The 14,543-nt window shown below is 39.5% G+C and overlaps 1 protein-coding gene across 3 annotated transcripts in view; it reads right to left on the bottom strand.

The window, feature by feature from the left end:
* PREX1 (phosphatidylinositol-3,4,5-trisphosphate dependent Rac exchange factor 1) overlaps positions 1-14,543 on the bottom strand; it is a 175,694-nt gene that overhangs the window by 17,127 nt on the left and 144,024 nt on the right. For 2 of the 3 annotated variants that reach the window (XM_035344176.1, XM_035344178.1), the window contains exons 19-29: positions 13,984-14,069; positions 12,613-12,749; positions 12,020-12,191; positions 9,892-10,079; positions 8,946-9,107; positions 8,168-8,378; positions 6,730-6,991; positions 5,493-5,699; positions 2,318-2,406; positions 1,880-1,962; positions 1,174-1,264 (exon numbers count right to left, since the gene is read on the bottom strand). In XM_035344176.1, the coding sequence (XP_035200067.1) occupies positions 1,174-1,264; positions 1,880-1,962; positions 2,318-2,406; positions 5,493-5,699; positions 6,730-6,991; positions 8,168-8,378; positions 8,946-9,107; positions 9,892-10,079; positions 12,020-12,191; positions 12,613-12,749; positions 13,984-14,069 (1,688 nt within the window). The remainder of the gene's footprint in view (positions 1-1,173; positions 1,265-1,879; positions 1,963-2,317; positions 2,407-5,492; positions 5,700-6,729; positions 6,992-8,167; positions 8,379-8,945; positions 9,108-9,891; positions 10,080-12,019; positions 12,192-12,612; positions 12,750-13,983; positions 14,070-14,543) is intronic. The other variant, XM_035344177.1, reaches the window with a different exon arrangement.

Consider the following 14,543-nt stretch of genomic DNA (forward strand, 5'->3'; position numbering starts at 1 on the left):
ACAGCATTCAAATCTGCATTTGTCACTGAAAGGCATCTATGGTAGCTGTTGAAGAGACACTTTAGTCTGGGGATTCCAGACGTAAGCAGGGTTTGTCTGTTCCTTCGTGTGACGAATGCACAATCACCAGTTAACTTGAGTTAACTTAAAGACTCTCCCAGTGCAATTAATCTAGTTGTACTAAGTTTAAGCAAAATAAAATTAAGGAAGTGAACACAGGATGTCTGTTATTTCCTCACTTTATTCCAACAGTGCATGGAAAGACTAACAGATAATCAATGTAAGTGTGAACGTGTTTGTAAAGATGAGCTCATGTAAAACAACTTCATAGAAACTAAGAAGAAAAAGAAGAAGAAAGAAACTCTGCTTGAGTTTGCCACTGTAGCTTAAAAACAGAGTTTGTGAAAGGTTGGGAAGCCCATGACTGTAGCACCTGAAGTATATTAGAATAGTAGGAAGCAGTTCACATTTCAAGTGGTAAAGAAGATTCAGCAAATGTTCAGAAAATAAAGCCGTGTATATTTCAGTGAGAGAAGAAACCACATCGTGGGCCTCAAAACCATTAAGACAAAAGTCTCATCATACTCCCTGAGGAAAAGAAAACAGGGTATCGTTTGTTTGCTCTCTATGGGAATCAGTTTTCAAAATAAGTGTTATGCAAAGATGAATTTACTCTATTACCCATCTCTGAAGAAAAGCAGAATTAAGCCAACTCAGACAGAAACTTTTGGTGCCTCAGATGTACAGGGGACAGCCCCTCATCAGCATCTCAGTGTTAGTTTACCTTGTATCTGACATATCTCTACCTTGTACCTTTTGAGATACACCTCTGTGTTCACATCAAAGAATGAATCTGGAGACTTGTGAAAGAGCTGTAAGGATTCAGTAGCATATAACAGAAAAGCATTTTGTCTGTTTTAGTTGGAATTCATGTAAAAATGACCTTTTAAAGTTGCAAAATTTCTGTGGCCAGACATGGCACTTGCCATTAGAGTCACAGAATAACCCAAGTTCGAAGGGACCCACAAGGATCACTGAGTCCTTCTCATAATATAAAACTGGACAGATTCACAGTTAATAACTCTGTGTGGCCATATGGCATGTGTACATTCATGCTAATCTCTTAAGTCTTAGAAAAGTGCATTACTAAATATATTCAACCTTTTTCTTTACCTTGCAAACTGTGGTCCATTGGAAAGTGCTTGGTTTCTTCAAAGGCCTTAGTTATTGCTGGTCCTTTTAGAAGTGCATTGATTGCATCAACCTACAGTAGGAATATTTTCAGTCAGTGTTAGAATGGCTTGTGGAAGAAGATCTGAACAGGACTCTTCTGGAACATGCTAAAGTCTTTACACTATTTGTATTTTGGAGTAATTTCCCCTTCATTAACAAATAGCATTAAGGCTCTATAACCATGAACCTCAAGAGCCCCACACTGAATGTAACATTCTGCACAGACAGTGATCTACATGCTGATGAGATAAAAACAATACAGAAAGTTCCTCTGGTGCTATACATCTATAAAGACATCTGTTGGCTAAGCTTTGAGGGCTCTCCTGAGATCTGTACACGATTCATCAAGATCATGCAAAGTGTTAGAATTTTACTCATCTTTTCCCTTTTCCATCAAAGATTTCTTCTCTTTAATGCTTAATACAAGTCATAATGCTTTATACAAGTACCTTGCTTACATAACTCAAGGCAACGTGAATGCTTAGTAAATTTCTTCATCAAACTCTCATACAATGTGCTTTCTTACACTGTACTTCAAAATCTTCATAGTTTTCTTTCCCTCAGAATATGATTTCATTGAACAATCAGATACTTCCAATTTCTTGTGTTGACATTGATAAAGAGAAAAGTGTAATACTTTATGTACCTGGTTAAAAAGGTGTTCCAGGCAGCCGTGAAGTTTATCTTGTTTGTCTAAAGGAATCCTCATATCACTGGGAAGCTCATCTCCTAAGAAAAGAAAGATTAAAAACTTTTAACTGTCTTACCAACATAATCTGTGATGAGACCACAGGTGACAAGCACGACTTCATACTAGAGTGGGTAAAAAATAATTGCTGCTTTATTTCTTATTCTTAGATCAAAATACTCAGGACTTTTCACATAACAAAAATGTTTAATAGCTCTTCCATATTCCAAATTTACTTTGGTTCTTTAGAAAAAGAACAAATCTCTATCTTTTCATATTCTTGTGATTTGTTTTGAAGAAACCACATTTGTAATTTAAACATGCAAGTGCTTATAATCAGCAAAAACTTGTCACCTCTGCTAAGGAGTCTGGCATGTTACCTGTGCATACACTCACCTGATCCCATCTCATCACTGCCCAGGTAAGAGCTATTACTCCGTACACTGGTGTATGACAACACTGAATCACGGTTACTGTTACATTCACTGGAAAGAAAAGCAAAGGTGATTGAAAAAAAATGTGTTCTTACACCCGGTCTATGATATACCATCGTTCTGTTTTTATTAACACTGCAATAATCCCCATGACAAATTCTCTTATGTGCACACAAAAGAAAGCCTAATTACTTGCAGAACGACCATTAAGCAAGGCCTCACAGGCTGGCATTGTAAAGGATATCTTTCTCTGTTTGTAGTGACCACTCAATGCTTAATATTGTCTGGATCCTATAAATAATGAAAATACATTTCCCACCATGACCTCATTTGGGCTGCATCATTAAACTTTTTCTAGGAGCACCGAGTAGGGGAGAAGTAATTAAAGTATGAGTTCATTGAACTCAACAGTCATTACCAGTTCTTAGGATACCACAGCATCCAGATCCAGCATAAACTGAAGCTGTAGTAGCACAGATACTGAAGTTGGGACAGAAATTTAAGGGATCTATACCGTTGGAAAATCAGGCATGGCAGATCCTAAAACTGCTTTAGGAAGCTGAAGAGTCACTTCAGCTGTCTTCATGCCAATATTGGCTGATGTATACAAAGAAAATTGTAGTATGAATCTCCCTGTTTAACGTTCAGTTTACACTAACCACAACTTCCTAAAAGCGATCAAAAAGGCAATGGATTATCAGTCTGTGCCACCTCCACCTAAATTACACACTATTAAAATACATTTTATCCCCCCTTGAGTAACAATTACTTGCAAGATATGCTTAATTGCCTGTCCAATAAAGATAAGACAGACTAATCTTTCTCATCTTACATTTATGTGTAAAATTCTGGAGCAAGTGACAGATCCACAGATGCTGTTTTAGATACCACTTTGTAACTCAGAATAGATTAGCTGCAATTATGGAAACCATTTAAATTAAGCAGTGTTCACAAATGGGATTCCTATTAACAATGAAAGAAATACTTCACGTTTCAATAAAGCAGCTTCAGGGCACATGTGTGGATTTAAATCTAGCACAACAAATAGATAAAGCAGATCTCAACATTATAACTGCTGGTTCTGGTCCTTTACTGACTGGATGTTTGCTGTCCTTGGAGATGTTCAGTATCCAACTGCACAAGGCCCTGTGCAACCAATCTTTGTCCTTTTCTGAGAGAGAGACTGGACCATGTGGGCTCCAGATGTCCTTTCCAGTGTAAACTATTCTGATTCTGTCCTTTCTGCAGTCCTGATGACTGTAACGTATTAACATTTGCAGCAGTACAAAAAAACAACACCAGGTGAAGAGTCATGCCTGTAGCAGCATAAAAATTTCAAAGATGCATCTTTCACTCAGGTTATTCTACTCCTCCTAACTCACTATAAAGTCTCTTTACTCCTTTGTATAGGAAAAGGCCTTTGGCGTTACTATAAATGTCAAACTAGCCTATCAAGGATATAAAATTGCAATGGTCAGACATGATTGCAACGTGTTCCATTTCTTGAGAAGTTTTCAAATGTTTCCTCCCAGGACAGACAGACTTGGAGTGTGTGAGATTTTCTTCAGTAGCAAATATTCCAGGAGAAGCAGCAGTCAATAATGTCTCAAAAACAAGATTTAGAGACACCTGAATAAACATTTGCCTTTGTGGTTTCAAAGGCACATTAAAAATAAAAATAAAATATGAATGCCCATTTCTGTTTCTCAGTGGCTTAATCTTCTGGGAAAATTGTTTGCAGAATTGAATGGAGAACAAAAAACCCTTACAACAGCAGCTATTATAAGACTGAACAGTCTGCAAACCCTGCTGAGCTTCTGTAGTTCACAGCTATATGGTATAGAAGGGAAAGTCATATTAGACCTATTTATTTTATTTAATGTTCTCAAAGTGTTGGTATTTTGGCAGTTGGGCATGGTATTTGGCATTTTTGCACAAGAAAAGTTTTTTTGTTGTATTATGTCCTCTTGGTAGTAAATGTAGTAAAATAACTAGCAAGTGTGAATACTTTGCTAAGTAAGTACATTTTACTACAGGATTGCTGACTGACTGGAAAATAACATTGTTTCATATATTCAAACTCCGGAAGACTAGTTCTAATCTTTCAGTGGGTTAGGGTGGTATTTTCAAGGGACTAATGTAGCTGGATGTGTGATTATCTTGTGAACGTACGGAAGTGTGGATGGCACCAGGGATGACAATGGATGTCTGTCTGGAAAACATCAATCAAGAGTTCCAAGATCTGTGAAAAGCCTATCAGGATATATTAAAGCTTGTCTGGAGGGTCATCAGATCAGCAAAAATCTAACATCTGCTGAAGATGTCAGGTCTTCTGGGTTTTGGTGCTTTCTCTCTGCTGCTTGCTGTGATTTCAAGCCTTACGTGAGCAGCACAGGCAAAACTTAGCTCACAGAATGTTAGATGTTGTAGTTAAAGAAATCAAGTGCAGCAGCCTCTTACTTAATGTGCATCTCTGTTTACGTAACTCCAAGAATATAAAATTCCTAGGAAGCTCTGAGAAAACATTTTTAACAAGAATGAAGATACAGCTTGGTGAAGTCTGGACCTCCTCTCTGCTAGGAGGGATCACATGGCAATTCATCAATCCTCATCACAGAGCCCCATAAAGAGAGGCTTAACCTCATGGCACGACAAGGGGTGCACACTTGAGACAAGACTTAGATTCCTGTACTCTTCAGTTGCTTCCCTTCCACAGCTGTAACCTGCACACACTGCTTAGATTAAGATCATGCAATGTCTTGCTAGAGAACCATTGAGAAAGGCACCGCACTCGTGCACGTGTACCACACTTCGGAAACTTCATATTGATACCTGCCTGTTGTATTCATGCAGGATGTACCTGCTGGTGTAAACAGTGGATAATATGCTCTAGGAAAATAATCCTGATCTATCAATTTGTCATTTACTACTACAACACTGAGAGAAAAGACAAACGGAGATGAGGAAAAGAACCGCAAGTACTACAGCATAACTTTTGCAAGAGTTCATGTTACAAGTGTGTTGATTTGGGTAGAAAACCCCAGAAAGCCCTCCTGCTTGTTGAATCCAGACGTGGATTAGAACTTCAAAACGTTATTTTAGTATGGTAAAAGCAACACATCTTTCTTCAGACTAACCTGTAGGAGTCTCTGAAACTCATTGTGTCGTGTCCTGAGTCTTCCTGGTCCTCCTCTGAAACTTTGAAACAGACCTTCTTGATGCCACCATGTTCAGCTTTGTCAGGATCACTCTCTTCTGTTCCCAGGGAAGGTGGAGATGTCTCCTCAGTGGATGGTGGCTCACAGGCACCATCTTCTGTAGGTTCCGTTATGGTGGACAAAAGTCTGCAGAAGGAAAACATTTGGTTCTCAGGGACCGGTAAAGAGCCTTACAAATGACTAATCCTAGAATTCAGCTATGTGAAATCAGAGGCAACCTTGCTGGTATTTGTACCTGGACTACCGCTATGTAAAAGTGTGAGGTCTGAGAGGCGTTTGTTGATATCTGTTAATCTCAGTTCACAAAAGCTCCAGTTTCTGCAGATAACTCTACCTCCATAAGGTACAATTTAATTATTCTAACAATGGCAAGGGCTCTATTTCATATTCAACAGTCTACCCTTTTCCCATCCCAGGCACTGGGTTTCTCCTCTGGGGCACTGCCTCAGCTCACAGACTCTCCCCAGAAGCTATTGTTCTTTCTGAAGTATGTTTGAGCCAAGGCACCACCACGTGCTTTCCGGTCAGTTGAAGTTTTGGTGCACAATGGGCTTTTTTCTCTTTTGTCAGTGAGAAGGCTAGAAACAGCTGTGGCCTCATCCCACACTGATCACCCCTGCAGCACCTGCTAGCAAAACCCGTCCAGTTATGCCCAATACACAGATTCAAACCATTCATTACAACTTCCAGAAGACCCATGATGAGGAAAAGAAAAAGATGAAAAGGGGAAAGGAAAACATAGATGCCAAAGAGAAAGCTGCTAGAAATCACGAGTTTTGTTTAGTCTGCCTTAGAACAGACAAAACCTCCAGGCTAGAACTCCATCTGGAGTTCCAAAACCACGGTTGGAACCTAAGACACTCTTATCTGAGAATATAACATATATTAAGCAAAACAGTGGCTGTTATAGGAGCAAGGGGCAATAATATGTATACAATATAAATATATACATATATATATACACATTGGTGAATCTCCATGGGGTAGGTTTGACACTTCATAACTAGCAGCGAGCTGTAATGCAAGTGGCATGTAATTATGCAAGTATAATAAGAGTAGAACAGTCAGGGCCAATAAGCATAATGAGGTTTCTGGGGTTAATGCCTCCGTTTTGATAGTAGTGATCTCTGCAGTGCATACTGGATTCTTTACTCACTTATTTATCTGAATGACATATTGCTTCATTTCCTTCACTGCAATGTCAAGTTTGTTAAAAAGGTGCAAGTATGAGTCCTGTATCTCCCGATCTTCCTGTTTGAGTAGAAAACTGAGTCCCCTTTCTTCCTGACTTGTTCCTCCATTCTGCTGGCCAAAGCTACCATCAAGATCTCCGTCTTCTGGGGTCAGACATCTCCAGGATGGTGCAGCCATAGTGGTGATGCAATGTTGAGTATATGAGACTGGATTTATGGTACCTACTAAACATTAAAGGGTCTAGTTAGTATGGCTCTCATGAATTTCTGCAATCCATCATAGTAACGCTAGTTTAGGGTACATGGAATTTTAATAGGAGAAAAAAAAATCACAATTATTTTATATTATTTCATGACAAAAACATATATATATATATTTTTACTTTTTTTTTTTTTTTTTTTTTTTTTTCCTGGCATGCCAACTAGATATTTTGAATTCACTGGAGTCCAGAAACAAGTTAAATTCTGGGAGTAATGACAGCAAGTGCGCACCCCTATCCTATCCCCATTGTCTGTTTGAATATCCAAAAGCATTTGTTGAAATGTTAATGAATTCAAGCTCTCAGGAGTTAGTCTGTATTATATTCCAGCATTACAGACATTTACATACACATGCACACATATAAAGAAATAGGATGATGTCATTACAGAAGATAAATAAAATACTTTTTCATTTTAAAATGCTGACAGTGGTGGTATGGTCATATTTAAAATACTACAGAATTTTAATACCCTCAAGGAAGCAGGGCTTCTTTATTGACTCATTTTGAATAGAGTCAATGCCATTTCTTCAGTAGATTGGTTAGTTTGCACTTCCCTGTGTCTCTTCCAAACGTTCCTGCTCTCTGACCTTGTCAGACAATGAATCAGGAGCACATTATGAGAGACCATGTTGAGGAAATGTTGGAACTCTAATACTCAGGTTGCAGGATAAGTGCTATGCAGCTGTTTATCAGAAGTAGATCCCATTTACAGAGTAGAGACTTCCAGCTCCAATGTATGGAATTTATTTAGTAATGACAAAAGGAAATGGTATTACAATCTGATTGACCTGATATTTTCCACCTGAATGTAGCCTCTCTTCACAGTATGGAACTACCTTTTCTAGCACTATTAGCCCTCATTTACTTTTTCAGTCAGTTCTGCTAAGTCCCCAGCCAATTATCACGATATGATCACACTGCTTAGCTAGTAGAATATTTTACCTGAAGCCTTTGTATGCATAAAGGCATTACTATTTTACCACACAAGCAGGCTGTCATTTTACTATAATATTTTAAGGAAGAAAAAAGCACACTGGCGAGACTGTTCCTTTGGAACTAATTTTGACTTTGCTGAGTAGTAGAAAGACACAACTTTCTATGCAAATAAAATCAGTGTGATTTGAAAATTAATTATCACCTTGTTCTGGATCAAGACCAATAATAGAGGGTTTCCGTCCAATGCGAATGCTGAACGACCTCCCTGCTGAGGTAGTGTTTTTGGGGTATGATACCTCCATGAGGTTAATATGGCAGTTGGTGGGGCAGAAATCCATGCTGTTGAGGGAATGTGGTTCCATGATGGCTTGTTTGAAGGCTGGGCTCACCTTTGTCTTCAATCCATCTGCAAACTGGGAGAGATAAAGCAAGCATGTGCTTACTCACTTGCAAAAAATTAGGTTGCAATACAGACAATCTCTTTCTCGTCCTGCCTCCTATTCAGATCATATGATTTGTGCTGCAGCTGGAATACCACATTCCCCATAAAATGCCTATTAAACAGCAAATAAAAACAATTAGCAGCACTTTATAGGGCCCTCTTTTCAAACAGCACAGGTAGCTAGTGCACAAAAGACCACACTTTGTTCACACTTTGACCCACTGTACTTATGTTCATATTAATTCTACAAATCAGACACTGATCGTTCTGTTGCGGCCACTTTTATACACTGATGTGGTGGAGATAAACCTGCAATAATAATTTCCAACTCATAGCTTTGACAAGCTGAAAAGAGTGGTTTAAAGATTAAGTCCTTTTTCTTAGGAACTTGCAATTTGATTAATGTACAGAGCTGTTTTCATGCCATGAGGGTACCTATCTGTAAAGCAGTTTGGATTCACTAGTAAAGAATACCATAATCCAGTTATCAGAGTTAAGTGTTGTCTTGAGACTCCACCAATAACTCAGAGGGTTGTACCTCTTGGTAGTTTGCAAGTCTTCTGCTAATGCTTTCCAGCTTAGTGTCACAGATCTGCCGGAATTCATACTGGGGCATGGTGGCCACCGCACTGCTTAGGGATATAAGCCTTTTGCAATTCCTTACGAAGTGATTGTCTTCTGCAGCAAAGGCCTCTAAAATCTAAACAAAAAGACAGGATGTCAATTATACAAGATTTGACAGTGAGGGGAAATTCCACTAAATAAATGGTAGATTCTGTATGACATAACTGCGTAAAGCTGCCTTCAGAACAAGTTGCCTTTATGACCACCCAAGAACCATTTTCATGTCTAATCCTCAGACACATAAAACACCTGAAAATTTCAGACCGACTAATTGCTCAAAATATCCACTGGGCACTGTCAGAGTAACCTGGCTCAGGCATACTTTCATTTTCATGGAGCATAACTATAATGTTACTGGGACATGGCAGAAACATTTACTATTATCTTATTATTGTAAATAAATGGATCAAGATACTAGACGCTGCTGATCTCCAACAGTAGCACTTCTATCTCCTTCCTTTAGCAATCCATCTGGTCCATCAGATAGGAAAAAGCTGCTTGATTATTTTTTTTTTCCTGAAGCAAAACAAATTCTTGCCTGAAAGGATTAAACTTCAGGATCAACAAAGAGTACATTACCAGACAGAAAATAGCAAGAGTTCCAAAGCCTTTAGTTTCACAGAGAGGCTCCCCTCTCTCTACCTCAACAGCTGAAACCCAGGAAACATTTGCTGACTTGCCCATACCAAACAAGAGCTAGTAGGAGCTGGTGCACTCTAATAAGGAAAGCTCCAGGCAGGTTTGAGGAGACTACGTGCTGCTTCATCCAAAGTGCCAACCCAAGTACCTGAGAAATGCCTGTATTATTAGCTTCCCTGTTCTGTTTAGGAGCGGAGATGACTATGTACATGGTCAGGTACCTTTGCGGTGAGACTGAAGCAACCTTTTGGTTCCACAATTTTCTCTAGGACAAAGGATTTGATTCCTGCGCTGCTGACATACTCATATACCACCCCATGCTCCAGGTGGGTGTTATCCACAGTCAGGCTAATGAGAGGTGTTTCTTCACCAGTGATCAGTGGAGAGCTGATGGCCTGTTGTATCTGGGCTGGAAACAAAATAAGTCATTAGGGCTGTTTGGCAGCACACATGAATACAGACGCGTGGAGAAGAGAAGCCTGGTGAGAGCTATTAAATACAAAGGCTCAAAGACACAACCGTTGGCTCAAGGAGTCTCTGAACCACAGACTGCTAGAGGCTGGGAGGGTATTTGAGGAAGACATTTGCTGTTGGCCACTACTGGAGACTGTAGTAGAGGTTTAGACAATAACGTGCTCCAGTCTGCGTTCAGATGTTCTTCTACGTGTCCATGCGCACATCCATGCACGGGACACCCCCCTTTTTTCAGCATTCAGACACACCGTCCCCAGCTGAAGCTTTCAAAGGGAAGTGAAGTATGTTAATCTCGGAGTCTTGTTGTCTGTAACAACCCTCTGGAAGAACGCCACTTTTCTGTCCAAGTGTTGGGAAGTGCTCCAGATGCATTTTCTGTGCAATTGTAAGACTGAGATTGCAGGGCAGGGTGGAGGTGAGGAGATAGCATTTTTAAACACAGGCAATACTGTTGTCACCAGAGAACAGGCTTAAATTCTAGTCAGACTGAGATTTGCCAGACGACTGCTGACATGCTTTTACCAGGGCACTGCTCCAGCTTTTCCACTGCAGAGCTGCACTGACAGCCATCAGCCTCGCAGGCTCACCAGGCTGTACCTGGTATTTGCACAGGTGTGCTGCCATTCTTAGGGAAGTTGCCAATGGCATACAGAGAGTCCAGGCTCAGTCCTTCAGAGTGAATCTGGCTTCAGTGTTCTCCACTAACAGCTACATTTCCAAATAAGCTCACAGCATGAAGGTAGAACAGTATTTTGTATGAGTTACACTTTTCCAAGTTGGAAGACATACACTCCCACCTTTTGCTGACGCAGCGGTTAATGTGCTCTGAAAACTTCCTCCAGATCAGAATCATTTAAATGGAGTTAGAAGGAGTTACTTCCAGACCTTCCCCCTTAGCTCCCAATGTTCATAAATTCCTGGTTTGCCAGGGCTAGCAAATGGTTCTAAAACTGCTGTGCCTGAGCAAATGGTTCTAAAACTGCTCTGCCTTTCCATCCCAGAAACTCTCTCTTGTAAAGACCAGAAGGGATGGGAGCTGTTTCCTTTTGTATGGGGCGCAACAAACTAAAAAACATCAACAGTGCTTGTTGGGATCGAGCCTGAACCTTGCTAGGATCCTCATTTTGCCACTGTATAAACACTTCTGCTTCAGGCAAATAAAGTCACTACAGCAGATGAAGATTAGAGCAGTAGTATATGTTACATAGATTATCTACATCTGCCTCTCACAAGCTAAATTGTGCAAGCCCCGAGATATGCTCACAGCTTTGCCTGCTTTGTTTATAGGTTCTGGTAAGAATAAGCATTACTCTTGTTTGGGATAGCCTATAGCAGAAACTGCACAGCTACCACGTCAAATTGAGGAACCTGCTTTACCATCACATTAACCTGGTTTTGTACCCTACCTAGCTCTGTGAAGGCCAGTTAACGACATGCAGTTCTAGGTAAGAGTCTCCTGCAGGCCTTATTGAGTAGCTTAACATGTAGTGCTGTAACAGCAAATAAAAAGCAGATAGAGCAGTAGATTCTTTCCTCTATCTAAATAATAAATTAGATTGATACTTATAAGGGTTCTCTACGGCACAAGCAGGAAACAGACACCTAAGAATCCACTTAGGAATTCTAAAATCCTGTTTTCTGTTCAGGACAGAGTACATGCCTTTAGAGAGTAACAGGGGTACAATTTCTACGTGTATCTCAATTTTTTTTCTTTTCCCAAATAAACTGCAGCATAGGAATACTTCTTTTGGCAGACCTCATTTTATTACAAAGCTTTACCAAACAAGAAATATTCTAAAATAATCGTTACTGCAGTTTTTCTTCCTGAAGCCCCCAAATCTTCCCTAGGTTTCCTTCCCCCATAAGAATCTTTACCTGATTCTTGCTGGCTATTTTGAAGGGGATCCACTTCTTCACCTCCTTCCAGTGAAGAGTCTTCTTTGCTGGGCCCAGGATGGCTGCCATTCAGATATGCACTGGATGCTGCTTGCTGAACTCTGTCCTCCTCAGCATCGTCATGTGTTCTGTACACCCACTGGTACAATCCCTTTCAAGAGATACAGGCTTCAGCTCTGACCTCAAAACAATGCTTGATCTGTATGAGCTTAGACTACAAAGGTGAATCTAGCTTACAGTTTTATATTTTCTACGTTGGCTGAAATATCAACATTGTCCCAGTGTTCCTCTGAATTTCAGAGAGTATAAAGTCTGGATCATTTTCTGGATGCATTTCTAGTCTTAGCAAATAGTTAATAATATTTAGTAGAATATGAACTGACACACATACTATTTGCAGATGTTTTTGCAAATGGGGCTGACTGTAATCAGCTCCCTTGGTTACACTAGGACCTTGGCATGGGAGCAAGTTGAAAGAGACTTGTGGAAGTTGCTTTTATGAATATTTAGAGAGAATAAAAACACAGAAGGGGAGGAATTAATGTACTTCCTTTGAGGTTTTATATTCATACCAGTACTTCCTGTTGTCTCGTCCTGTATGCTGTGAAGTGCTCCAGAACTTCCATATAATTTCCATGGGATGCATTATTTCCATTGACTTTCAAAATACACTGCCCTGGATGAAGGCCTACAGCTGCAGCCACAGACCCTGAAAAAGCGACAGCAGGAAGTTAGACAGTAAAGCCATCTGTCTGTGGAACAGAAAGCTGGGAAGGTTGGAAAGGGTTTCTGGTTAAGAAGAGTAGGAATAAAAGCCAGTTGAGTGCTGTCATGCTTTTGCTGGTACTTACTGCAGGAAAGCTTTGTTGTATGAGAAAAACATTGTGCGTCTATCCTTCACATTTTCTGTAGTGCTGGGAAACACAGACTACCCCCAACCTAAACACATTCATGCTAGAAATTGAAAACCCTGTGGGAAATCGTTTGGGGTTCTTAGATGGCCCTTCTAGCTTTATGCTTACAGTACGTGAGTTCTTAAATGTGAATGGTTATATATGTTTCAGCTTGTTGCACTTGAAAGATGCAGAATATTTACATGTTATGGAGTTGGTCAGGGTCTAAGAAAAAGACTGTGATGTATTTAAAGCTAGATTAAGTCTAGAGTGCAGTAACAATTTCAGTGGATTTATTCCAGGTTCATGTGAACAAGACTCAGATAACAAATCCAGCTTCTAGAAATCTACAGTTAAGGTGACTAACTTTTTTTAAGGCACCATAAGTTGAAATTCCTACAGTTGTATTCTAAATGTGATTTGTCTTTTGTTAGCAAAATCCTAAAAAAGGAGAATCTTTCTAGCTAGCTCAGTTATGGAAGTAGTAAATATCTCTGTCAAACTGTGTTTTCTCCTTTTAAAAGGACCGTGGAAGACAGTTTGCCTCTGTCATATATTGATCATTTATAGCAGTATAAACCAATGTAAAGGGAGATTTAGTCTTCAAGCCTTATAATTTAATGGACATCGGAAAATTTGTCTTTGTCTGTGTGTCAAAGAGCTGATCCCATAGCACATTCACAACTACAGTGATCCAAACAGGTAGAGAAACCAGGGGCAGACCAGACAAAAATATTGAGAAAGCAACAGGCACTATCACACCTTGACTTTTTCTCAGCCACCTCAGTTCTAAATGTTTGCCCCCTGTGACTGTAAAGACATTTCTTAGTGGTCTTACAAGAAAGCAGGTTAGGGTCACTATGCAAATGCATTGTGGAATTAAGTTATTCCTTGTTTTGTGTTCATGGGATTAGTGACCCAATAAATTGTTGGGACTGGTTTATTATTAGCTTGACAGAGAAACCTGTATTTTGCTAGGTTTATCTACATATACCCTTATATAGATATGTGTACGCACTCCAGCTTAATTGTACCAGTCTTTCTACTTACCTCTTCCTACTGCATGAACATATGGTGGTGCTGCTCCCCGTATCTGAAAGCAAAGAGCTTCAGGACAATCTGGGATTTTAATAATCCTGCAGGTAAAACAAGAAGAGGAGAAAGAAGCATTTTAAGTTAGGCTGCTAGAGCTGTAGGCAATTCTATCATCTTTCTCTGGCATTCACAACCATGTTTTGCAAAACATATAAAGAAAAGCACCCAAATAGCTTAGAAATAAATAAGAAATAAAGAGACATGAAAATATCATCCACTCCGTCTCCATTCTTCAAGGCAGATGAGAGATTTTCTTTGTTAAATTTTATTTATTTTTATTTAACTGACATAACACCAGCTGAGGATCTTTTCTACTAAAACTACTAGAAAAACATCTTGGACTAGAATTCAGCATCAGGTGATAATTGAAAGGTTCAATTCTATGGGAAATGTTGGGATTATATAATCTAATAATGCACAAGACATTAGCAGGGTCAAGCCTCATTATAAGTTATCATAATGGATAGAAAAAAAATGTATGGGCTGATATATTTAGAGACATCCAAAAATAAACC

Source organism: Oxyura jamaicensis, chromosome 20 (genome assembly GCF_011077185.1).
Source record: "Oxyura jamaicensis isolate SHBP4307 breed ruddy duck chromosome 20, BPBGC_Ojam_1.0, whole genome shotgun sequence".
Classification (NCBI taxonomy): Eukaryota; Metazoa; Chordata; class Aves; order Anseriformes; family Anatidae; genus Oxyura; species Oxyura jamaicensis.